Source organism: Rhea pennata, chromosome 17 (genome assembly GCF_028389875.1).
Source record: "Rhea pennata isolate bPtePen1 chromosome 17, bPtePen1.pri, whole genome shotgun sequence".
Classification (NCBI taxonomy): domain Eukaryota; kingdom Metazoa; phylum Chordata; class Aves; order Rheiformes; family Rheidae; genus Rhea; species Rhea pennata.
In genome coordinates, this window is record NC_084679.1 from 14,906,717 (window position 1) to 14,929,540 (window position 22,824).

A 22,824-nucleotide genomic window follows, 5' to 3' on the forward strand; every position below is an offset into this window, starting at 1 on the left:
AGCCCCTGCCGGTAAAAACCGTTGTGCTTTCGGCAAAAAGCAGCAAGCCGCTTTCGTCCTCCCTCCGCCAGCCCCGGAGGGCTGCGCTGGGGAACTGGGTGCCTCTAACTAATGACTCAAATGGAGTTAAGGCCGTACCTCATTCCAGCTTTATTAATACCGATTTTGGCTTCTAGAAATCGGCCGCTATTGCATAAAGCGCGTGAGGTTTTGAAGAGGCAGCAACTTGTTCACTGAGGGTATTTAAAGACTAGGAATATCTCTGTTAAAGGGGAAAAAAAAAAGCGGCAGCGAGCCCAGGCGATGCCGGAGCCGCGGCGCGGCCGAGCGCCGGCGGCTGCCCCGGGAAGCACCCGCACGCCGGCGCCGCCGCCAAGCACACCTCGGAGGAGCGGCAAGGCGGCCGCGTTTGGCACGGGGACAGCCTGCGGAAGGGATCGGCGCGCGCAGGAGGCTCCCCGGGAGCGTCCGGAGATAACGGGATAAACCCAGCTCCTGGAGAAGGCCTGCGAGAGCCGGGGCCCCGCTAACGCTCCCCGGGACGGAGCGGCCCGCGCGCTCGAGCGCCGACGTCCCCTCCCGCTCGCTTCCCGGCGGCGGCACCGGCGGCGGGCCGGGGCGCCGCGAGGCCCGGGGTGCACCCGGCCGCGCTCCGCTCCCGCTCCCGCTCCGGCTCCCGCTCGGCCCCGGGAGGAGCGGAGCGCGCCGGGCGCCGCCGCGGAGCTCTGCTGCCACCGCTCGGGTGCCGGCGGCCGAGCCGCGCGCCCGCCTCCGCGCGCGCTCTCCCGCCGCGGGGCCGGTCGGTCGCGTGGGCCGGCGGCTCCTCCTGCGGCGGCCCCGCGGCCGCCCCGAGCCCCCGGCCGGGCCGAAGCCGGCGGTTCCCCCCGGCCCGAACCCAGCAAGGCGAAAGCTGTTCGCCAAGCAGCGCGATCGCGGAACGACTCCGCTTCCTTAGGAAAGCAGCCCGAAATCATCCCCCCCCCCAAAAATATATATATATAAATTAATAAATAAATAAAGAGAAAGTAGCCCCGGGGAAGCGGGCGAGGGGAAGGGGCCGGCGGCTGCGCGGGCCCCCGCCCCGGCGCCGCCCGCCCTGCCTCACCCGACTTGTGCACGCTGCGGAGGCAGGAGAGCGACGCGTTGAGCCGCGCGCACTCCTCGCTGTTGGCCCCGAACTTCTCCACGGTCTCGCAGACCTGCTCGTCCGTCATTTCGAGCAGCTCCTCCAGGCTCAGCTGCCCCGGGGTGATTTCCTAAGGGAGAGCAACAGGAGAAGGGGAGAGAAAGGAGGGGGGAAATTCCCACTCACCCCCCCAACCAAAAAAAAACCCCACCCCCCCCATCGCGGAGCATCCGCCTCTAAGCCGGCCTCTCGGGGCCCGCAGGCGCGAGGAAACACTCCCTCGCACCACCCCCCGCCGTGTCGCCCCCGAGCAGGGCCCTCGTCTTCCTCCTCGGCGCCGGCAGGCTCGCGGGGGCCGCAGCGGCCCCGGGGGCGCGGCGCGGACACGGGCGCCGCTCCGCCGGCGGGCGCGGGCCGCCTCACCTCCATCACCTCCTTGCGGATGTCGACGATGCGGAACCAGTGCAGGAGCTGGGGGAAGCCCTCCAGCTTGGCGTTGCGCTCCTGCAACGCCACCTTCCTCTTGCACGAGAGCTGCCGGCTGAAGTACTTGACCAGCTTGCTCTGCAAGAGAAGGCGAGACGCCCATGGGAGCCCCCGGCGAGACGCCCGTGGGAGCCCCCAGGCGAGACGCCCATGGGAGCCCCTGGCGAGACGCCCGTGGGAGCCCCCGGCAAGACGCCCGTGGGAGCCCCCGGTGAGACGCCCATGGGAGCCCCCCGGCGAGACACCCATGGGAGCCCCCGGCGAGACGCCCATGGGAGCCCCCCGGCGAGACGCCCGTGGGAGCCCCTGGTGAGACACCCGTGGGAGCCCCCGGTGAGACGCCCGTGGGAGCCCCTGGTGAGACACCCGTGGGAGCCCCCGGTGAGACGCCCGTGGGAGCCCCTGGTGAGACACCCGTGGGAGCCCCTGGTGAGACGCCCATAGGAGCCCCCCGGCGAGACGCCCATGGGAGCCCCTGGCGAGATGCCCGTGGGAGCCCCCCGGCGAGACGCCCGTGGGAGCCCCTGGCGCGGGCGCGCGGTCCCGCTGTGCATCTGGCCCGCGCCTCGGGACGGGCGACGCAGGGGCGACGGGATCCTCTCCCGCTTTTCTCCCTCCCAGGTGCTGATCTCCCCTCTAACGTACCCCAGATTGGGACATGGGGATCCCCCCCCCCGCCTTCCCGAGCATCCCGTGTTCGGAGCAGCGGCCGCACCTGGGACCGGGACGTTTGCTGCTCCGGTCCAGCCCCGACACCCACCCGGCCCCCGCAACCCGCCAAAAAGTAGAGGAGCCCAGAGCGAAACACGAGATAGCCGGGAGGAGCGGGAACGCCAGGCCCGGACCGGGCGACCGAGCGGATCCCGCCGAGCGCCGCTAACCGGCCCCCCGAAACAGGGCCGCCGACAACCCGTCGGGTGGTGCGGGGAAAACCGCAGCCAAATCCTCCAGCCTTTCCCTGCAGCACAGGCTGTCCCGGCCCAGCAATACAAAAATCCTTGGAAACCTCGAGTTGCCAAGTTCGGGGGGTGGGGGGGGGGTTAAGGAAACCCCTCTCCTAAGGGGGGACCGAAGGGTTTTGGACCCAAGAGCCACAACCAGACACAGCAGGAGCATTTTTTGCCCACAAGGTTGGCAGCCACAGAGGAATCACGAGCCGGCGGCGGCTCTGCAAATCCCCCTGCGTCCCCAACGGGCCTCGCAGCGGCTCCTGCGAGAGTTTAAGGGGAAAAAAAAGCCCATAAAACTTTCCGCAGAGATACTTTGGGTGCCCCAAAAGCACTTCTGGTTTTGCTGAAAGCTACCTTAAATCAGAAAAAGGGGGAAAAAAATGACTCAGATGGTACGGGGCTATCCACCAGCCGGGAAAATCCCTTCCCGCCCACCCGGGATGCGGCTCTCCCCGCCGGGGAGGAAGGCTTTGCCGAAGCGCCCTTGAAAGCCGGCCGGCCCGCGGGCGAGATGCGGACGGCAGCGCCGGCCGGACGCGCGCCGGGAGGCAGCAGCCCGCTCCGAGCCAGGGCGCCCACCCAAGCCCCTTCCTCCCCACCAGCACCCATCCCCAGGGCTTTAGCTCCTGCTTATTTATAGGTACCTCACCGGCGCAGCCAAGCAAACGCCGACCGAGCGCCCGGGCGGCTCCACCCGCCGCTGGCACGGGTTAGCAGAGATCGCTCGGCAAACGGGCTCTGGCAAGCCCCACGTTTGCGCAAGTGCCTCGCGCTCCCCGGCCGCCCGGGGGGATATTTGGGGCTCTGGCCCGGGCAAAAGCGCTGAGGGCAGAACGAGCGGCAGGCCAGGACGCCCGGGTCCTGCTCCTCCCGCAAGGCGCAGGCACTCCGCCAAGTCCCTGCGAGCCGAGACGCTCGGTGGCGTTCGCTTCCATCCTAAAAATCCGGTGAACCATCCTAAAAGCGAGCCCCCAAAGTACCTACCAAAGCTTGTAAGCACGCAGGGCTTTCCCGATCCCGCTCTTCAGCCTCCCCCCCATCTCGGTTTGCCCGTCTAGGGAAGGGCAGCGAGGTGATCTGCCCCCGGTGCGGAAACGCCGGCGAAGCGTGGGGAGATGCGCGGGGCGGGCGGACGAGCCGCGAAGCGGGCGAGTCCCCGGGGGGAGCTCACCGCCCGGCGTTTGGGGGAGTTTTCACTTACAGCAGCGGAAAACCCGTATATAAGCATGTGTGTGCGCGTGCGTATAGGCAGCTATATATCAAACATGTCTATAAAAATACATTTACGGTACAGCGGGAGCAAGCAGAGAGCGAGTGAGGGCTCAGCCAGCCCAGGGAAGGACCCCAGGGCAATCCCAGCGGATCCCAGGCGAGCGAATGCGAGGCGAACCCGTGCCCGGGGGCAGCGGCTCGGCCCCGGGGAGCCCCCGCCCCCGAGCAGCCGCGGCGGGGAGGGCCGCGGGGATTTCCAGCCTCGCGCCGTCGCCCCGGTCGGGGTTTCCGCCGTTTCGCGGCGGCGACGGGCCGAGCCGGGCAAACTCGGTCGCGCGTGGGTGCGAAACGGTCGGCCGAGTAGGAGCCCGGACGGGCGCCGAGCCGCGGGGGCGAGCAGCGCGCTCGCCCCGTTATATTAGACGCCGGAGAATCCACGCGCCCCAGCGCTTTGCTCCCGTCCTTCGGGAGACAACCCGGCCCCGGTCCAGACGGACGGCACGTCCCTGCCCGGTGGCGGCAGCCGGGGTCGCGGCCGTAGCCGCTGCCCTGGGACCCGTCCCGGGTCCGAAAGGCTCCTTTCCCCGCGGCCGGACACCAACGCGGGCCCGGCGCGCTAACGCCCGGCCCGCAGGCAGCTTGGGCTCGCGAAGTTGTTAACAACTCCGTGCACAACCGCAGCCCGCGGAAAACGGGCGCTTGCCAACACCCTGAGATGGTTTAAAAATAAATAAATAAATAAATAAATAGGTGAATCGAGCAGCTCTATTAATTCTGCAAAATCAGGCTTTAGCACATCAGGATTAACCGAAAACAAGCAAAAAAAAAAATGCAACCGTGGATCCCCCCTGCTTGGTTCCAGATCCATACGGATGCGATACCCGTGGGATGCCGGGGCAGTCCCGGGTGACACGAAGCCGTGGGCCCTGCCCCCACGATCCATCCCTGGGAAGAGCCGGGGCGGGGGCAGCAGGGCAGGAGCCACCTCGGGACCTCGACGGCCGCGTGGGAAGCCGGGAAACGCGGAGCCGGCGGGGAGGCAACGCGGCTCCTGCTCGCGCCGGCGGGAAGCCCGAACGGCGCTCCGGCGGAGCGGGGCCGGCTCAGCACGGGCCAGCAGAGCGGCCCTGGAGCCAGGGCTCACGGGCCGGGAGCCGGCGGGCAGCGCCCGAAGCCCCCGGCGCAGCCAGCTGCACGTGGGCGCACCGCCGTGCTCGTGCGGCGCCCGCCGCGCGCGGGATAAGCTGCTCCCCGCGGAGCCGGGGGGTCTGCGCTGCCTGGCACCGGCCTGTTTCCGCCCACCCTGCCCGGGCCCGCGGGCACCTCGGCATATCCGCGTTGGGCATATTCAGCAGCACCGCGCCGCCTCCGAACCCCGCTTTGCTCTCGCCGCGGCTCCCACGCCCCCCCCCCCCAAAAAACCGCTCCCGCGCCGCTCTCAGCCCCCTTGCCCCGCGTCAGCCCCGCCGGCCCGGCCGCCCCCGAGACGTGGCACGGGACGGGCCCGCTCGGCGCCGCCCGCCTGCTCCGGGCCTCTCCACGGCGGCGGGAGCAGGACGGGTGCCCGCGGCCCGGCTGCCCTGCTCGCACCCCGCAGGCCCCGGCGGGGCTGCAGGCGCCAGCCCGGAGCAGCTTGACGGAGCAGCTTGACCAGCTGCCAACCTGGAGGGCTTCAGGCCTCCGAAACCCTCTTAGAATCCCCATTCCCGCCTTCTCCGGCATTAAAAGGAGCCGCATGTGATTTTTTTCCCCACCACGGCAGCCAGCAGCAGCCCTGAGGCCCGGCTGATGGCCGCGGCCTGGCGAAGGCCCCCCCTTCCTGCGGGGGCTCTGCCCTGCTGCTGCCGCTGTGGGGGAGCCGGGGGCGACGATGCCGGCCTGCCGCCAGCGAGGGGCCGGAGCCGGCCACCGGGATGGAGCCTGGTGGAGAGGCTGGAGGCTGGTGCAAGGGAGGCAGCCCAGGTGAGAGGCGGCAGCTCGGCGCAGGGATGGAGCTCAGCAGAAGGGAAGGAGCCTGGCTGAGGGGATGCAGCCTGCTGGAGGGGCTGGAGCCAGGCCCCAGGGATGAAGCCTGGCTAGAGGGATGCAGCCCGGCCATGGGGATGCTCCCAGCTGGGAGGGTGCTCCCAGCTGAGGGGATGCAGTCTACTGGGGAGGCTGGAGCTTGGCCGCAGGGATGCTCCTGACCGCAGGGATGCTCCTGGCCCAGGGGATGCTGCCTGGCCTAGAGGATGTCTCCTGGCCCAGGGGATGCTCCCTTCCCAGGGGATGCCACCTAGCAGTGGGGATGCTGCCCGGCTGCCAGGATGCAGCCTGGCCACAGGGGTGCTCCCAGCCGAGGGGATGCAGCCTGCTGGAGAGGCTGGATCCTGGCCGTGGGGATGCTCCTGGGTGCAGGGATGCTCCCGGCTGAGGGGATGGTCTCGGCCGAGGGGATGTTCCCAGCACAAGGGATGCTCCCGGCCGTGGGGATGCTCCCGGCTGAGGGGATGGTCTCGGCCGAGGGGATGCTCCCAGCCCAGGGGGTGCTCCCGGCCGCGGGGATGCTCCCAGCCCAGGGGATGCTCCCGGCCGCGGGGCTGCAGCCCGCCGGCGAGGCCAGAGCGCGGCGGCGGGGACGCCGGCGGCCCTGCCTGCAGGCAGCTCCATGCAGCCTGTGCCAGAGCCACCTCGGGGCCACCTGCAGAGCGCGCAGGCTCACTGGGGCGCACCGCAGCGCCCCGGCGGGCCCGGGGCGCGGGGGCCGCCGCCGCCGGGGCCCCTACCTCCAGGGTGCGGATCTCCTTCTGCGTGAGGTCGTTGGAGGCGGCGCACTTGGTGCGGAGCCCCTCCAGGTTGGAGATGCTGATGTCGATCATGTTCTGCACGAGCTCGCACTGCTGCAGGGCTTTCTGCAAACTCAGCTGCTGCTCCTCGCTTTTCGTCATGTTTTCCTCATCCATCGCTCGCCGCGCCGCCCCCCGCCGCCGCCCGGATGCGGGCTGCGCGCCCCCGCGCCGCCTCAGCCCCGCGCCGCCGCCCGCAGCATCCCCGCCGGGCGCCGCTCGCCGCGGCCCGGCCCGGCCCGGCCCGGCCCGGCCCGCCGCGGTGCCCACCGAGCCGTCAGCGCGGCGCCGCGGCCGCCTCCCCCCGGGCGCGGCGGGGCGGGGGCGGGGGCGGCGCGCTCAGGCACCGCCGGGGCCGCGCTCGCTGCGCGCCCCCCCCCCCCCCCCCCCGCCCGCCCGCCCCCAGCGCGGCTCCGCGCACCGGCATCCCGGTCCCACCCCCCGCCCCGGCGCCGCTGGCGGCGGCCCCAGGGATGCCCAGGCCGGGGGAGGCGGGGGAGGGTCGCTACGAGGCGGCAGCAGCTGGGGGGCACCGGGGGCGAGGGGGGGCGGGGGGCCTGCAGAGGGGCCCCGATGCAACAGAGGATCCACTGCAATTGGGGGACTGTGCTGCAGCTGGGAGCCCTGCTGCAATGGGGGCCCACTGCAATGGGGGGGGCTGCTGTGACAGGGGGCCTCATTGCCATGGGGGGCCCTGCTGTGACAGGGGGCCCACTGCCATGGGGGGCCCTGCTGTGACAGGGGGCCTCACTGCCATGGGGGCCCCGTTGTGACAGGGGGACCCACTGCCATGGGGGGCCCTGCTGTGACAGGGGGGCCCACTGCCATGGGGGGTCCTGCTGTGACAGGGGGCCCCACTGCCAAGGGGGGCCCTGCTGTGACAGGGGGCCCCACTGCCATAGGGGGCCCTGCTGTGACGGAGGCCCCACTGCCATGGGGGGCCCTGCTGTGACAGGGGGCCCCACTGCCATGGGGGTCCTGTTGTGAAAGGGGGCCCCACTGCCATGGGGGGCCCCGCTGTGACAGGGGGCCCCACTGCCATAGGGGGCCCTGCTGTGACGGAGGCCCCACTGCCATGGGGGGCCCTGCTGTGACAGGGGGCCCCACTGCCATGGGGGTCCTGTTGTGAAAGGGGGCCCCACTGCCATGGGGGGCCCTGCTGTGACAGGGGGCCCCACTGCCATGGGGGTCCTGTTGTGAAAGGGGGCCCAACTGCAATGGGAGCCCCACTGCCATGGGGGGCCCTGCTGTGTCAGGGGGGCCCACTGCAGTGGGGGTCCTGCTGTGACAGGGGGCCTCACTGCCATGGGGGGCCCTGCTGTGACAGGGGGACCCACTGCAATGGGGGGTCCTGCTGTGACAGGGGGCCCCACTGCCATGGGGGGGCCTGCTGTGACAGGGGGCCCCACTGCCATGGGGGGCCCTGCTGTGTCAGGGGGCCCCACTGCAGTGGGGGTCCTGCTGTGACAGGGGGCCCCACTGCAGTGGGGGCCCTGCTGTGACAGGGGGCCCCACTGCCATAGGGGGTCCTGCTGTGACAGGGGGCCCCACTGCCATGGGGGCCTTGCTGTGACAGGGGGCCCCACTGCCATGGGGGGCCCTGCTGTGACAGGGGGTCCCACTGCCATGGGGGGTCCTGCTGTGACAGGGGGACCCACTACCATGGGGGGCCCTGCTGTGACAGGGGGTCCCACTGCCATAGGGGGCCCTGCTGTGACGGGGGGCCCACTGCCATGGGGGGCCCACTGCCATGGGCGCCCTGCTGTGGCAGGGGGCCCTGTGGCAGCCCCCAGTGCAGACGCAGCCAGGCCAGGCTGGGCGCCCATCCCCGCAGGGCAGGGGCAGCTTTGCGGGGGGGGGGGGGGAGCACAGGGGAGAGGCACCCCCGAAGGCCCGGGGAGGGGGGCCGCGGAGGGCCTGCTGCCGAGGGAGCTGGCCCGGGCTGCGGGCGCTTTGCCACCCGACGAGCGGTCCTCAGCCCCCTTGGAAGGCGGCGCCGCTAAGGCACGGGCCAAATCCTGCCGTGCTTTCCCGACTCCAAGGGTAGCACCAAGCAGGGGAGGCAGGAAAAGCTGCGACGGGGACGGAGAAGCCGAGGAGAGACACCGCGCTCTGTGCCGTAGCGACGCCGGATTTGGCCTGAAATGGAGCAAAAAAAAAAAAGAAATAAATGAATAGAAACAAAAACGCCGAGCGGCTTCCTCGAGGCTTGCTGCGGCGTGCCTCCCCCACGCTCCGCGCCTGCTCCCCGACCTTTCCCGCCGGCTCCCGTCCCGGCAGCGCCGGAGCGCCGAGGCTGCGCCCGCCCCGCCATCCCGGGCCGGGCAGCGGGGCAGGGGGCTTCGGGCTGCACCCGCGGGAGCTTTGGGGCTCAGCGCAGCGCCGGGGGCGGCCGCGAGCCCCCACGCGCGGGGCAGCCGCCGCGCTCCTCCCGCCCGCTACCGAGCCGTTCGCTTGCGCTCTTTAAGCACGTGTGCATGTCGAGGGGGGGGATTAAAGGGATTTTAGGGAAATTACTGGAATTTTAGCTTCCCAGCCAGGCGTGTGCTGTCCTGCCGGGAGGGGACCCAGCAACACCCCTCTGGAAGCACCAGTATCTTGCCGATTTGCCCACCACCGCTCATTTTCGGTGCTGCCCGGGACCGAATTTTTCAGAAGCGGCTCAAAGCCGGCCGGCCGGGCGCGGGCGAGGCCGATTTCGCTGCGCGCGGCTGGAGATCGGGCTTAGGATCACGGCAGGATCTGCCCAGCAGCCCCCCGCGAGGCGCTGCCGCTGCCTCCCCGCAGCGCGCACCGACAGCCGGCGCTGCCGGACGAGCCGTCGGGGCCTTCCGCCGTTTGGAGGCGAAGAATAAACACGGGCTTGCTCCAGGCAGGGCAGTTCCTCGGTGCAAACGTATACGGATGCGCATGTACGTCTATAGGTACGTGTACGTACGTCTATAGGTACGTGTACGCACGCCTGCCCTCCGGAGAGGCCGGCGGAGAGCGACGGGCAGGTGTTTCAGCATCACCCACGTTCGAAATGCAGTGCAATTTCTGCCACTAACCGGAGCACGGGGCCGGGGCGGGGGGGGGGGGGACACGAAGCACACTGGAAATTTTCCCTCTTGATGGCTTCTGTGGTTAATCAAGTCTTTCAATAACCAAAGCAGAGATAACAGCACAAGGCACTCTTTGTACTCGGTGCGTTTGCGACAGCAGGTATTTTTTTTCGCCTAAAACATCTCGGCTAGCAGCACAGTAATTTCTACATTCACGGTTCCCGGAACGGCTGACGCGGGAGGGAAGGACAGGACGGTCCCGCGCTCCCCGTGGTCGGCATCGCCTGCAGGAGGGACGAGCGGGGAGCCCCAGGCCGAAGCCCAGGCATTGGGGAGGACGCAACCCCCCCCCTCCCCGGCAGCCTCCCGCCTCAGGCAGCAGGTCTACCCGCGGTGCAAAGCCCCCCACAACCCCCAGCAAAAATAAATAAATAAACAAACCCCATGGAAAGTAAAATGCCTGCTGGGAATTTTTGCTTTCCCAAGAAAATAAATAAATAAATACAAGTCGGCTGCTTCGTCCCTTCGCCACAAGCTCTTGGCAGCGCGAGTGGCTTGTCCCAGGCTCTCCCCGCGCGGCAGCTCCTGGGACGGGTCCGGCGAGGAGGATGCTCTGCCAATGTGCTCCCGGGCTCGGCTCATCACCCACCGGGCATCCGCCGGGATAGGACGTAATGTCAAAGGAAAAGGAGGTTTACCGGGCTCGCCGGAGCGAGGCGGCTCCACACATCCAGCTATTTCCATCGTGCCTCCGACGGAAGCAGCGTTTCAGGCTTCAGCCGGGCGAAGCACCGTGAACGCTTCCCTTTCCCTCCCCAAAAACGAGGCTCCCCGGGATTTAAATTAATATTCTCCAGCAAAAAAGTGCCGCGGCTCCTTTTTGGCCCCGCCGCCTGTGGGCCCGCGCTCCCCGCGGGACGAACCTCGCTGCGGCCCCGCGCAGTTCATGGCCCCCAGCTCCCCGCACTTCCCTCGGCCTCTTCCCGCGGGATGCGCCCGGCACCTGGGCACCCTCAACAGCCCCGTACCGACGGGGCCGTAAATCCACATCGCCCTCCGCAAAGCGCGATGCCAACTGCTGGTCCTCGTCCCACGGGGCGCAAGCAGTAAATAAGCCAAGATTAGACCCGGCTTAGTAATTCAGCGAGGGGAGGAGGAGAGCGGCCGTGGCGGCGCGGCGCTCCGCGCAGGGCTGACGGGTGCCCGGCGCCGCGGTGCTCCGCGGAGGAGCCGCGCGCCTCGTCGCCCCGCTCGCCGCAGGGCCATCTGGCGCGGCCGTCACGTGCCCGGAGGAGCAGATGAAGCTCGCCGAGCTCAGCTTCGATCTGTTCCTTTCCCTTACGCACTTGCAAAAAATAAATAAAATCAAAAAAATAAATGAAAGAGCGAGCTCGCGAGGCGCGCCGGCTCCCGCCCTCGCTCCGGCGCAGCCCGGTCGCGCCGCGAGCAGGCGCCTGGCACAAACGAGCCGCAAGGGTGGGTGAGTTTGCTGCGGATTATTTAGCAGCTGGGCGCTCGGTGTGGATCGGAAAATAGGATTTCTCGATAGCCATCAACGGCCAACCCAAGAGATGGGCGACGCGGCCGCAAGGCTCAGCTCAGGGACGCAGGCTCCACGTGCCGCCAGCTCATCCCCAGCTCCCGGAGGAAGGCGCTGGGTTACTGTCCCCAGCCGGCTCCGGAAGCACCCGCTGATCCTACTCCCTGCTCCGTCGTATTTCTTTAACCATTTTTTCCCAGCGCTTGCAGCTAGACAGATCGACAGACCTGCAGGGTTGTTTGCATTTCGTTACGGGCCGCAGCAATCGTGCTTTCTCCAGCCACGAGGCAGCGCGCCGCGGACACCCGCTGCCTTGGTCCGTCGCCGGAGCCCGCTCGCGCGCCGGCCCCGCCGCGCTCTGCCCGAAGGGATGCTCCCCTTCGCCGCTCCCCCAGCTCGCCCTGGAGGGGTTATTTCCCTCTGCACGTCCGCAAAGCGGCGGGCGCGAGTCCGCGCATCCTCTGCCTTCGGCCGCCGCCGGCGTTCACCATCGCCGCCGCGCGGCGCGCCGTCCCCGAAGCGCCCGCCCTGCAGCCCCCGGCGACTCGCCGGCTCTGCCGTCGCCTCTGCTCGTCCCGCCGGCTTCGGGCGAAGGCCCTGTCGCCCCAAGGTGCCCCCAAGAGCACGCGCACGACGTGGCTTTGGTGGGCACCACCACCCCGCTTCCCCCGATAGCACGGGCACAAATTCGTTTTGGCAGCGGCCAGCGCTGGGCTTTGCTTCGGGAGTCCCGGTGCTGCGTCGTGCCCAAAGTCCGGCACCGGCCTGCTCCGGGGGGCCCCCGCGCCGCCCCCCAACAGGCACCGCTCCACTTTGTGGGCCCCGCTCTGCTTTGGGGGCTATGCACTGCCCCCCGACGGGCACAGCTCCGCTTCAGGGGTCCCTGTGCTGCCCCCCAACGGGCACTGCCCCGCTCGGGGGGGGCCCCGCACTGCCCCCCGATGGGCACAACTCTGCCTCGTGGGCCTCGTGCCGCCTCCTGACGAGCACCACTCCGCTTCGGGGGCCCCACGCTGCCCCCCGACAGGCACCGCTCCACTTCGTGGGCCTCGCTCTGCTTTGGGGGCTATGCACTGCCCCCCGACGGGCACCGCTCCGCTTCAGGGGTCCCTGTGCTGCCCCCCGCCGGGCCCCGCCCCGCTCCGCGGGCCCCGCGCTGCCCCCCGCCGGGCCCCGCGCCCCGCCGGGCCACGCCCCGCCCCTCGACGGCCCCCGCCCCGCCCCGCCCCGCCTCCCGCCGCCGGCGGCAGCGCCCGCCCCGGCCGCGGCGCCCCGCGCGCTCTCGCGAGGCCGCCGAGGCGCCTCCCCCGGGCTCCGGCGGCGGCGGCGGCGGCTCCGGCGGGCGCATGGAGGGGGCGGGCGCGGAGCGGCGGGGCGCCCGCAACCTGCCCTGGTACGGCGGGGCCGGGGCCGGGCCCCCTGCGCGCCCCGCCGCCGCCGCCCCTCACCGTCCTCTCCGTCCCCAGGGTGGAGAAGTACCGCCCGCAGGCCCTGGCCGACCTGGTGTCCCACGGCGACGTCCTCAGCACCAGTAAGTAGCGGCCGGCCCGGGGCGGGACGGGACGGGGGGGGGCGGGCGGCCCGACGGAGCCCCCCCCCCCCGCTCCCGCTGCCCCTTCCGCAGTCCAGAAGTTCCTCAGCGAGGACCGCCTGCCGCACCTCCTCCTCTACGGGCCGCCGGGCACCGGCAAGACCTCCGCCATCCTCGCCTGCGCCCGCCAGCTCTACCGGGAGCGGGAGTTCGGCTCCATGGTCTTGGAGGCAAGTGGGAGGCGGCCGGCGGGCCGAGGAGCGGGCTCGGCCCCCGCGGGCCGGGGAGGGGGCGGCCCGGGCAGGGGGCAGCCGCGGCCGCTCATCCCCCCCCCCCCCCGCCGTCCCTCTCTAGCTGAACGCCTCCGACGACCGAGGCATCGACATAGTCAGAGGCCCCATCCTGAGCTTCGCCAGCACCAGGACCATCTTTAAGTAAGCGGCCGGGCTGGAGTTCGCGGCCGTTCCCCTCGACAGCTCCGCGCCCCTTCGTTCCGCCCTCTGCCCGCAGCGCGGCCGGGCCGCGGGGCTCGGCGGGGCGGGTTTGGGGAGGGCCGCTGGCCCCGGGGGGCCTCGGCGGTGCTGCTGGGGAAGGGATGGGTGCTGGGACAGGAGCGCCAGCCTTCAGCGGCGGGGTGCAGCCGGGGCCGGGCCGGCGATAGGCGCCCTCAGCTCCCTTCGGCTCCCAGCTCGGCTCAGCTCCAGCAGCTTCTAAAAGCCGGGGCGGGGGGGGACACCGAAGGCAGCCCCTTCCTCTCCATTTCAGGAAAGGCTTCAAGCTGGTGATCCTGGACGAAGCGGATGCCATGACGCAGGACGCCCAGAACGCCCTACGGCGAGGTGAGCGGCGCGGGCGGCTCGGTCGGGCCGGCGGTGCCCCCCTCCCCGCGCCGCCGGCGCCCCTCGGGCCTTTTCCAGCGAGGAAGAGGACGTGGCTGGCAGCCGCCTCCGCCGAGGGACGCGCTCCCGGCGCTCCGCGGCACGCGGCTGCGGCCCTCGGCTGACGGAGCGCCGCTCGCGCCTTCTCCTCGCAGTGATCGAGAAGTTCACCGAGAACACCCGCTTTTGCCTCATCTGCAACTACCTCTCCAAGATCATCCCCGCCCTGCAGTCGCGCTGCACGCGCTTCCGCTTCGGCCCCCTCAGCCCCGAACTCATGGTGCCCCGCCTGCGGCACGTCGTGGAGGAGGAGAGGTGAGCCGAGGGCCGGCGCGCGCCCGGGCGTCCCCGCCTGGGAAGGAGCAGCAGCTCCCGTGGCTGCTTTTCAATTCTTGCTTTAGGACAAAAACGAGCAAAAAAAAAGCCTTCGGGGTCGCAGCGATCTTGTATTTACCCTCTGCTCAGGCTTCAGCTGCATTTGAAGTCAAGTGCTGCTGGGTAATTTGTTGTAGTGTTGCGAAAAAGGAAAAGGGTTGAACGTGGCAGCAAGTTGTAAGGTTGGTTTTGGCGTTTCTGAAGCAGGGCGTCCACTTCCAGCCCTCGCCCGCCCAGATGTGCGCGGGACATAACTGCGGAGGCGGCTGCAGACTTACCCGCCAGCTTCACGCCGCGCCGGGGCTGGGCTCCGACCTCGCGCCCTCGGCCCCCGGGCTCCGCGGGAGCCTCACGGGGCCGGGGCCGTGCCGCAAAGCTGCGGTGGCACCGTGATGGGTGTTCCTGGGGCCGGGGTGGTTGTTGGGACCCGGAGAGCCGGCCGGCCGTCGGCTCTCCCCTGCCCTGTGCAGCAGCTGCGGTTCTCCTCGTCTTCCAGGGTGGACGTGACGGAAGATGGGATGAAGGCTTTGGTGACCCTTTCGAGCGGTGACATGCGCAGAGCCCTGAATATCTTGCAGGTAGGGACCGTGGCTGCAGCCACCGCTGTCCAAAGCGGACGCAAACGTTGGTTACCTTGTGTGAGCCGGGAGCAGTTGTCCCCGCTCCGTGGAGGGAGGCGCAGAGGAAGGGCTGGCCCCCAGGGAGCCCCTTGCCTCCTCGTCCCTCCTCCTCCTCCTCCTCCCCAGAGCACCGCCATGGCCTTCGGGAAGGTGACGGAGGAGAACGTTTACACCTGCACCGGGCACCCCCTCAACTCTGACATTGCCAACATCCTCGACTGGATGCTGAACCAGGATTTTTCCACTGCCTATCGGAGTATCCTTTTCTCAGAGCCTTGCACAGCCCTCATCCGAGCAGCGCTGCCTCGAAGGCCAAGCGAGGGCTGCGATGACGTTTGCTCAAACCCAAGTCTTCGATCCTGCTAATCTCCCTCCACCTTGAGTTTAATCCCCGTTGCTGTAAACCCTCCTCTTTTCCAGGGCTTCCCGGCCCGCTGCCCTCCGCTCGGCGTGGGGCAGGGCTGGGCTGTTGGTGCCGTGCCGCTCGCTGGGGCGGGCTCGCTCCCCGCCGGGGCTGTCCCCGGGGGTGGCTCGGATCTCAGCCGGTCACGGCGAAACCCGTGGCAAGGAAAGGCCTTCACTCTTGCTCGCCTCAGAAATCACGGAGCTGAAGACGCTGAAGGGCTTGGCCCTGCAGGACATCCTCACGGAGGTCCACCTGTTTGTGCACAGAGGTGAGGCCCCCCCGGCGAGCCCCCCCGGGCCCTCGGCGGTCCCTCAGCCCCGCGGCGGCGCTGGGACGTTGCGTTTAGCGGCACTGTCCTGGCTGGCCCAGGCTGCCTCCTCCCCGGAGCCCCGACCGGCACCGGGGAGGGAACCTGCCCTCGCTCCCGGCCTCACGCAGACGGCGGCAGGACTGCGCTCTCGGCACCGGCCGGGGCCCGCGCCGCGTCCGGGGGCGGTCGGGCGTCGCTCCGCGCCGCGCTCACCCGCGCCCTCTCCTCCGCTCCGCAGTCGATTTCCCGCCCTCCATCCGCATCCAGCTGCTGATCAAGATGGCAGACATCGAGTAAGCACCCGGCGCCCACCCATGCCGCCGCTCCCCGCTCCTGTCCCAGCCAGAGCTGTCGCTTCGGTAGGACGTCGATGCTGCCGCTAACGCGGACCGGCCTTTCCCTCCTGCTCCAGGTACCGACTGGCCGCTGGGACAAGCGAGAAGATTCAGCTGAGCTCCCTCATCGCGGCTTTCCAGGTCACCAGAGACCTGATCGTGGCCGAAGCCTAAGCCGAGCGGCCGTCGGGCCCGTGCCCTGAGCTGCCGCCAGAGAACGTGGCTTTCTGTTTCTTCTCTTTATTTTTTTTTTTTCCTTTTTGCAAGTCTTCTGCCCGCGGCTGGGGTGTGAGAGCCGGGCAGCGACGTCTGTGAGCTTCCCCGGGAAATGCAGACACCCCGAAAGCCAAACGGGTTGCGTCCGTCTTTTTTTTTTCTGCCGTACGGGAACGAGGGCTGAAGGGAGGCAGCCGGGCTTCACGCCGTGCCCGCCCTTCGCGAACGTCCCGGCCCGTCGCGGAGGCGCCGGCGGCGGCGGGCGCGGGCCCGCGGAGCCCAAAGCCGCCGACCTCGCGGAGCTCAGCAGAGCGTCGCTGCGCCGCGAGGCCGCTGCCGCCGCTCTCCGCCCCGGCACCGGTGCCTCGGCGTTGCCGAGGCCGAAGCGCAGCGGCTGCCACGCGCGGGCTGCCGCGGCCTCTCGCGTGCCGAGCGAGGCAGCCGGCCTCGGTGGAGGCTTTGCCCAGCCCGAGCCCGCCAGCACCCAGGGGGACTCAAAGCGCGCGTGGTCCCTTTGGACACGGGCTGAGCTGGACCGAGACAGGCACACCCGACCGCGTCACGCGCGACGTGTTAGGACACGAGGTGCCGCCGCCGGAGACCTGCTTGAACGCGGAGCTCCAGGGGCAGCTGCGGGTGGGGGAGAGAGCAGCAGAGCAGAGCAGGGGGGGGTTGCACGGCGCGCCGCATCCTGCCTTCCCCTTTCACGGCCACGTGCAAGGACCGAATCTCCCCGGTGGCCACCGTGAACGTTTACCGGTCTGTTACCCATCGCTCGGCACCCGCGGCGCAGAGCCGCAGCTGCGCTGGCACCTCTGCGCCGCTCTCCTCCCCGGCAGCTCGGCCGCAGGGCGCACGAGGCCGCCGCAGCTCTCGCCGCCTGGCAAACCACCCGCGGCGCGCCGGGCGGGAGCGGGCGGCGGGGCGCCCAACGCAGGCGGGGGCTGAGCGCCGCGCGCCGTGCCCTGCTCTCTCCGAGCTGGCGCCCTCCCCGCCGGACGAGGCAGCGAAGGCTTCGTGCTTGCGCACCGAGCGATTTCCCCGAGCAATTCCTCAGGGCTCGTTATTTCAAGCAAGCCTCTCTCTACTATTACCAGACCGGCCCCTCGCAGGTGCCGTGGAGGTCCTGGGCCCAGCCCACCGGCGCCTGCCCTGCCACGTATCCCCGCTGCCTGCAAGCTGCACCCTGAGCGCCTTCACGAGCGAAGAGGAAGGAAGGGAGGAACAATCTTTTATTGTCATCGCTGCCCTCTACTCTGCAGACACCTGCTCAGGTTTGGCCAGACCTTGAGAAGGACAGAGCGTGCCCCACTCCGGGAGCGAAGGCACCCGCGGGTCCTCGCGACGGTCGGCTTTGGGGAGGGCAGTTGCAGCCCTCTATCCCTGCTAACACCAAATGCTCTGCTCGGACCACGCCTGATAATCTTCAACCCACCACATTGCACTGGAAGCAAAAGCACCAACCCCCAAACTTGCAGGCAGTGGTGGAGGGTGGGGGGGGGGAGACCCAAGTCCCCTGGGTGCGCCTGCAGGGCCACCAGAGCTGTCCCCGGGCTGCTCTCCACCCTTTGCCCTCTGCATGCATTTTTGTTGGGTTCTAGTATTATTACAGCAAAAGTAACCTCCACGTTCACAGACACAGCCCCCTAACAAGGGCAACAACAGTCCTTCTGGTGCCGTGGCTCACAGATCTGCCAGGCGTCGTTGCTGCGGTGCCTCCTCCGAGCCAGGCCCAGCTCTTCCAAGAGACAGAGGCCTCTCGCCTCTGTGTCTCTGGTTTCTACGCTGCCTTAAAAGGTCCTGTAGGTGAGGAACTCCTTCAGCTTCCTAGGGATGGGGAGCGCCAGGACCTGGTACGTTGTTAGGAAGGTGCGCAGAGCTTTGCGACACAAGTGCTTTAGTGATGAGAGGACCCTTGGAGTGGTCCAGAACTGGACGTGGCCATCTCTGGTCCTGCAACAAGAGATCAGAACAGGCTATGAGAGGAAAGTCCCTTCTCAGTCGCGCCAGGGGACCCAGAATTTGCTGAGCAGAGCCAGAACAGCAGAAAGAGGGAGCAGCCACTTGTTTCTCTGCTCTTTCCCCCCTTCCAAGTGCAGTTCAACATGCCCAGTGCTCCCTCCAGCAGACATACGCACCCCGTGGCAATGAAACCGCCATGTGGAAAGTACATGCAACACAAGCCGTTGGTCATGGGAGCAAACGCAACTGGAGATCTCAGCTCCAAAGCCCAGATCCTCAGGAGCCTATGGAGAAAGGAAGGGGACACAACACTAGGACTGAATCCACGGGGTGCCCAAAGCTAAAACAAGGCCTTTGGGTTCACTTGAACACATACAATTCTGGAGTAGGTTTTTACCCATGGACCTTCAAGCACCACAGGCGTCTCCCAACACCATAGCAAAGCACGCCATGCCCCCACCAACACGTTGCGAGCCCTGACCTTGCTACTCCTTGCCAGTCAAGCAGCAGTGCCCCAAGCAGCCTGTCCTTTCCGCTTGTGCCACCAGGGCTTGCAACGCGTTGGTGGGGACATGCCACGTATGATCTGCTCCCCCAATGGCATGTACTGAGCTGCATCCTCTTGGGATCCTCTGAAGACCCCCAAGGGGGTTAACTTACCTGTCGTCTGCCACCGTGGCCAGGTACAAGCCCTCAGGGGAGAAGCACACCGACCGCAGGGAGCTGGTGTGGACGTCGCTGCTGTAGTCCGGCACTGAGTGCAAGGGGACGTGGCTGAGGAGAAAACAGGCTCATCGAGTCAGCCCCAGGCTGCCCCAGGCCCCCCCTGCGCTGGGGTGGCAGAGGCACCCTTCGGACAGGGCGGAGGTGCAGGCCTTGCCCAGCTAGAAGGGATGGCAACGCTCGGCCCCAGCAAATCCCCACCCACAGCACAGGTCAGTCGCCCGCAGCCCCCCGGCTCCCTACCGCAGCGTCCTCAGCTGCTCCCCCGTGTAGGGGTCCCACATGATGACACAGGCATCATAGGAAGCGGTGACAAGGAGAGCCGAGTCCGGCGAGAAGTCACACGACACCACGCTGCTCTGGTGCCCCTCCAGCCTCCGGATGAGCGTGTACGACCGCATGCTCCACAGCAGTGCCTGCGGGACACGGCAGCGAGGACCGAGATAAGTCCTGCACACTCAGGAGCATGTCGGCCCTGCTCCCACCAGCTCTGGTCCAAGCTCCCAGCTCAGTCATGAGGACCCAGCACAGCCTGACAGAGGAAACTAAGCCAGCACGTCTCCTCCCTGCCACATCCCAGCTGCTGAGCAGGAAAGGGCTCCTCTCAGCATCCCTGTGCCCAGCCCAGTGTCCTCCCCTAGGACCCGGGCAGAGTCCACCTGGAGCACGGGAGGATGGTGGAGCAGTGCTGGCAGCCCCAGGAGCCGAGAAGCAAAGGTGGCTTTCGCCTTCCCCCTCCAACCACTGTGCCTTGCAAAAGCCCACCTCACCCTGCGGAAGGGGGACATCAGGGCCCAGATTCAGGCCCGAGCACCATTTGTGCCCCAGGTGCCCTGCTGCAAGCTGGGGTCTGCCTGGGGCGGAGGGTAGCCCCGAGGACGCGATGGCCGGGGAGCAAATGTGGGACACAGAGGGCTGAAGGGAGCAGTGGATGCGGTGGGATGCGGGAGCTGCTCCCGTCCTCCGGGACTCACCGACTTCTCTCCGGCAGCAGAGCAGAGCATGCTGCAGTCTGGAGAGATGGAGCAGCAATAGACCCACTGCACGTGGCCCGCCAGCACCTGTACCTGCCGCCCTGGGGACAGCAGACACGCGAGTCACCAGAGGGGAGCACGAGAGACGGAGCTGAGCCCAGCGCCACGGGCTCTCCCCACCCCTCTCCCAGGGGAAACATGTGTTGGGCTGGATACTTCCCTGTGCTGATCCCAAATCCTCTTGTTTATTTGCAGCCCCCTTCTCCACCTCGGGTCCCATTTGGGAGAGGGTGGCTCTGCTCTGTGTTGCAGGTCTCTCCCCTTCTGCCTCAGTGTCTCAGAAGACCTTTCCCTGCTTTTTCTCCTCCAGAGGCAGGTTTCTCCCCTCTCCTTCACAGCAGAGCCCAACATCAAAAGCAGGTGCCCTTGTACTGGGGGATGCCCCAGCCGGCTCCTACCATCTCTGTTCAGATCCCAGACACGCAACGTCTTGTCCCGCGAGGCAGAAACCAGGATGAGGCTTCCATTGGGAGCAAAGCTCAAGTCTCTGACAACGTCCTGGTGCCCCAAGAGACTGAAGAGCAGGTGTCCTGCAGAGAGGGGCCTCGGTCAGCACCGCCTTGCCACAGGGAACGAGGCCGGGCCCCGCACGCAGAGGCTGTGCCCCCGGGGACAGGGCAGTGGCTCCCGCTCACCCCCGGGAAATATTCTGGGGAAGGGAAGGATGGAGACAGCATCTCCTTCCAAGAGGGAGCAAGGGCAGGTATCAGCAGGACAGAGAGCCGGTCTGAACTCATCACGGGCTGCAGGTCCCAACGCTGCGCCCGCTCCCAGAGTCAGAATGGGCCGCTCACCTGTTTGCACCTCCCAGACTTTGATCTGCCCATCGTTGAGCCCCGTGGCCAGGATCAGCCAGGACAGCCCCACGGCGCAGGTGCCATCCAGGTCCCCGGCGTCAGCTGCAGGCCAGGAGCTGAAGGCCAGGCCCCACACGATCTGGCCGCACTCCAGCGTCTTCTCCTTGGCACCCCCTCGGCTCCTCGCCTCCGCTTTGCTGCCGTGGCTCTTGCGGTCCAAGGTTTTGCAGCTACTGCGAGAAGGGAGGATCGCAAACCGAGCCGCGGGCAGCGCAGGCAGCCCCCTCCGCTCCTCCCGCCCCGCCAGGAGGCATCGCTCCGGCGCGCGGTGCAGAGCTCTCCCCGGGCGCGAGGGCTCGCGCAGCCCCGGCCGCCCCGGTGCTTACAGCTCGGCCTCCTCCAGGGGCCAGGGGATGAGCTTGACGATGCAGTGACCCTGCGACCAGGCAAACCAGGTGCCGTCGGGGGAGAAGGCGACGCTCCACGTCTCGCAGCTCGACTTCCAGTCGTACTGCTGCGGCCGGCCCGGCTTCAGCTCCGCCAGCAGGACGGGCTCCTCTGGGCGGCGAGACAGCACGGCTACGGCCGGGCCGCGCCGGGCCAGGCCAGCCCGCGCTGCCGCCCCCCCGGCCCGCACTGCCGCCCCCCCGGCCCCGCACTGCCGCCCCCTCGGCCCGCACTGCCGACCCCCCGGCCCCGCACTGCCGCCCCCCCGGCCCGCACTGCCGGCCCCTCGGCCCGCACTGCCGCCCCCCCGGCCCCGCACTGCCGGCCCCTCGGGGCGCACTGCCGCCCCCCCGGCCCGCACTGCCGCCCCCCCGGCCCGCACTGCCGACCCCCCGGCCCCGCACTGCCGGCCCCTCGGGGCGCACTGCCGCCCCCCCGGCCCCGCACTGCCGCCCCCTCGGCCCGCACTGCCGACCCCCCTCGGCCCGCACTGCCGCCCCCCGGCCCGCACTGCCGCCCCCTCGGCCCGCACTGCCGGCCCCTCGGGGCGCACTGCCGCCCCCCCGGCCCGCACTGCCGCCCCCTCGGCCCGCACTGCCGGCCCCCGGCCCGCACTGCCGCCCCCCGGCCCGCACTGCCGCCCCCTCGGGCCGCACTGCCGCCCCCCGCCCCCCGGCAGAGCAAGGCCCGGGCCGCGCCGGGCTCCCCGCCTCACCTGCGCTCGGCTTCATGGCTCCGCGCCGCCGCCCGGCCCGGCCCGGCCCGGCCCGGCCCGGCCTCCTCCGCGCGGCCTCCTCGGCCCGGCGCGGCCCGGCCCGGCGCGGCCTCCTGGGCGCGGCGCGGCCTCCGCGCCGGCAGCTGCGGCGGGCGCGGGCCGCGGCGCTCGGCGGCCGCGCAGGCCGCAGCCGCGGCGCAGCCCGGCCCCGGGCGCGGCCGCCTGCGCGGCGCCGCCCCCCGCCCGCGGCGCCCGGGCCGCGGCCGCCGCTCTGCCTCGGAGCGTCCGCAGCCGCGGGCCTGGGGCAAGCCCCGGGTGCCCAGACCCAAGGCGGGGTGCTCCGACCCGCGGCAGGGTGCTCAGACCCCTGGCGGGGTGCCCAGCCCCACAGCGGGGTGCCCAGCCCCACGGCAGGGTGCTCAGACCCCTGGCGGTGTGCCCAGCCCCACAGCAGGGTGCCCAGCCCCACGGCAGGGTGCTCAAACCCATGACAGGGTGCTCAGACCCACAGCAGGGTGCCCAGCCCCACGGTGGGGTGCTCAGACCCATGGCAGGGTACTCAGACCCATAGAAGAGTGCCCAGCCACCCGGCGGGGTGCCCAGCCCCACAGCAAGGTGCCTAGTTCCATAGCAGGGTGTCTAAACCCATAACAGGGTGCCCAGCCCCACAGTGGGGTGCCCAGACCCATATCGGGGTGTCTAGTCCCACAGCAGGGTGACCAGACCCACGGCAGGGTGCCCAGTCACACTGCAGGGTGCACAGCCCCACAGCAGGGTGCTCAGACCCGCGGCAGGGTGCTCAGACCCCTAGCGGGGTGCCCAGCCCCACAGCAAGGTGCCCAGCCCCACAGAAGGGTGCCAAGCCCCGCGGCAAGGTGCTCAGACCCGCGGCAGGGTGCTCAGACCCCTGCTGGGCTGCCCAGCCCCACAGCAAGGTGCCCAGCCCCACAGCAGAGTGCCCAGCCCCACGGCAGGATGCTCAGACTCCTAGTGGGGTGCCCAGCCCCACGGTGGGGTGCTCAGACCCACAGCAGGGTGCTTAGACCTGCGGCAGGGTGTCCAGCCCCACAGCAGGGTGCCTTGTTCCATAGCAGGGTGTCTAGACCCGTAACAGGGTGCCCAGACCCATATCGGGGTGTCTAGTCCCACAGCAGGGTGCCCAGCCCCACAGCAGGGTGCTCAGCCCCACAGCAAGGTGCCCAGCCCCACAGCAGAGTGCTTAGATCCCTAGTGGGGTGCCCAGCCCCACGGTGGGGTGCTCAGACCCACAGCAGGGTGCTCAGACCTGCAGC

General features: G+C 69.3%; 3 protein-coding genes across 4 annotated transcripts in view; 1 reads left to right on the forward strand and 2 right to left on the reverse strand.

The window, feature by feature from the left end:
- KSR2 (kinase suppressor of ras 2) overlaps positions 1-6,716 on the reverse strand; it is a 65,824-nt gene extending 59,108 nt beyond the window's left edge. Inside the window, exons 1-3 of the mRNA XM_062589824.1 lie at positions 6,540-6,716; positions 1,550-1,690; positions 1,106-1,256 (exon numbers count right to left, since the gene is read on the reverse strand). Coding sequence (XP_062445808.1) covers positions 1,106-1,256; positions 1,550-1,690; positions 6,540-6,716 — 469 coding nt within the window. The remainder of the gene's footprint in view (positions 1-1,105; positions 1,257-1,549; positions 1,691-6,539) is intronic.
- A 5,779-nt stretch (positions 6,717-12,495) lies between these two features.
- On the forward strand, positions 12,496-15,989 carry RFC5 (replication factor C subunit 5). Its single transcript, XM_062589825.1, has 11 exons — positions 12,496-12,576; positions 12,650-12,714; positions 12,808-12,944; positions 13,069-13,148; positions 13,480-13,553; positions 13,748-13,907; positions 14,464-14,545; positions 14,714-14,843; positions 15,184-15,261; positions 15,542-15,596; positions 15,716-15,989. The coding sequence occupies exons 1-11, from the start codon at positions 12,530-12,532 to the stop codon at positions 15,810-15,812; spliced, it is 1,005 nt and encodes a 334-aa protein (XP_062445809.1). The 5' UTR covers positions 12,496-12,529; the 3' UTR covers positions 15,813-15,989.
- A 1,079-nt stretch (positions 15,990-17,068) lies between these two features.
- Positions 17,069-21,611, reverse strand: WSB2 (WD repeat and SOCS box containing 2). 2 transcript variants are annotated; one of them, XM_062589977.1, is made up of 9 exons: positions 21,533-21,611; positions 20,757-20,928; positions 20,368-20,600; positions 19,972-20,103; positions 19,514-19,614; positions 18,783-18,955; positions 18,477-18,590; positions 17,993-18,100; positions 17,069-17,807 (listed from the first exon to the last, which is right to left on the reverse strand). In XM_062589977.1, the coding sequence occupies exons 1-9, from the start codon at positions 21,546-21,548 to the stop codon at positions 17,645-17,647; spliced, it is 1,212 nt and encodes a 403-aa protein (XP_062445961.1). In that variant the 5' UTR covers positions 21,549-21,611; the 3' UTR covers positions 17,069-17,644. The 2 variants fall into 2 exon arrangements, with proteins under 2 accessions (XP_062445961.1, XP_062445960.1); XM_062589976.1 differs by having other exon boundaries at positions 20,368-20,603.
- Positions 21,612-22,824: the final 1,213 nt, after the last annotated feature.

Excerpts from the sequence above, each read along its gene's own strand:
- RFC5 (XM_062589825.1), top strand. The coding sequence starts at position 12,530 with ATGGAGGGGGCGGGCGCGGAGCGGCGGGGCGCCCGCAACCTGCCCTG. Across the intron at positions 12,577-12,649 it reads GGCGCCCGCAACCTGCCCTG|GGTGGAGAAGTACCGCCCGC; the intron begins GTACGGCGGGGC and ends CTCCGTCCCCAG. Across the intron at positions 13,149-13,479 it reads AGCACCAGGACCATCTTTAA|GAAAGGCTTCAAGCTGGTGA; the intron begins GTAAGCGGCCGG and ends TCTCCATTTCAG.
- WSB2 (XM_062589976.1), bottom strand. Across the intron at positions 20,104-20,367 it reads AGTCTGGGAGGTGCAAACAG|GACACCTGCTCTTCAGTCTC; the intron begins GTGAGCGGCCCA and ends CCCTCTCTGCAG. Across the intron at positions 18,101-18,476 it reads GCCACGGTGGCAGACGACAG|GCTCCTGAGGATCTGGGCTT; the intron begins GTAAGTTAACCC and ends CTTTCTCCATAG.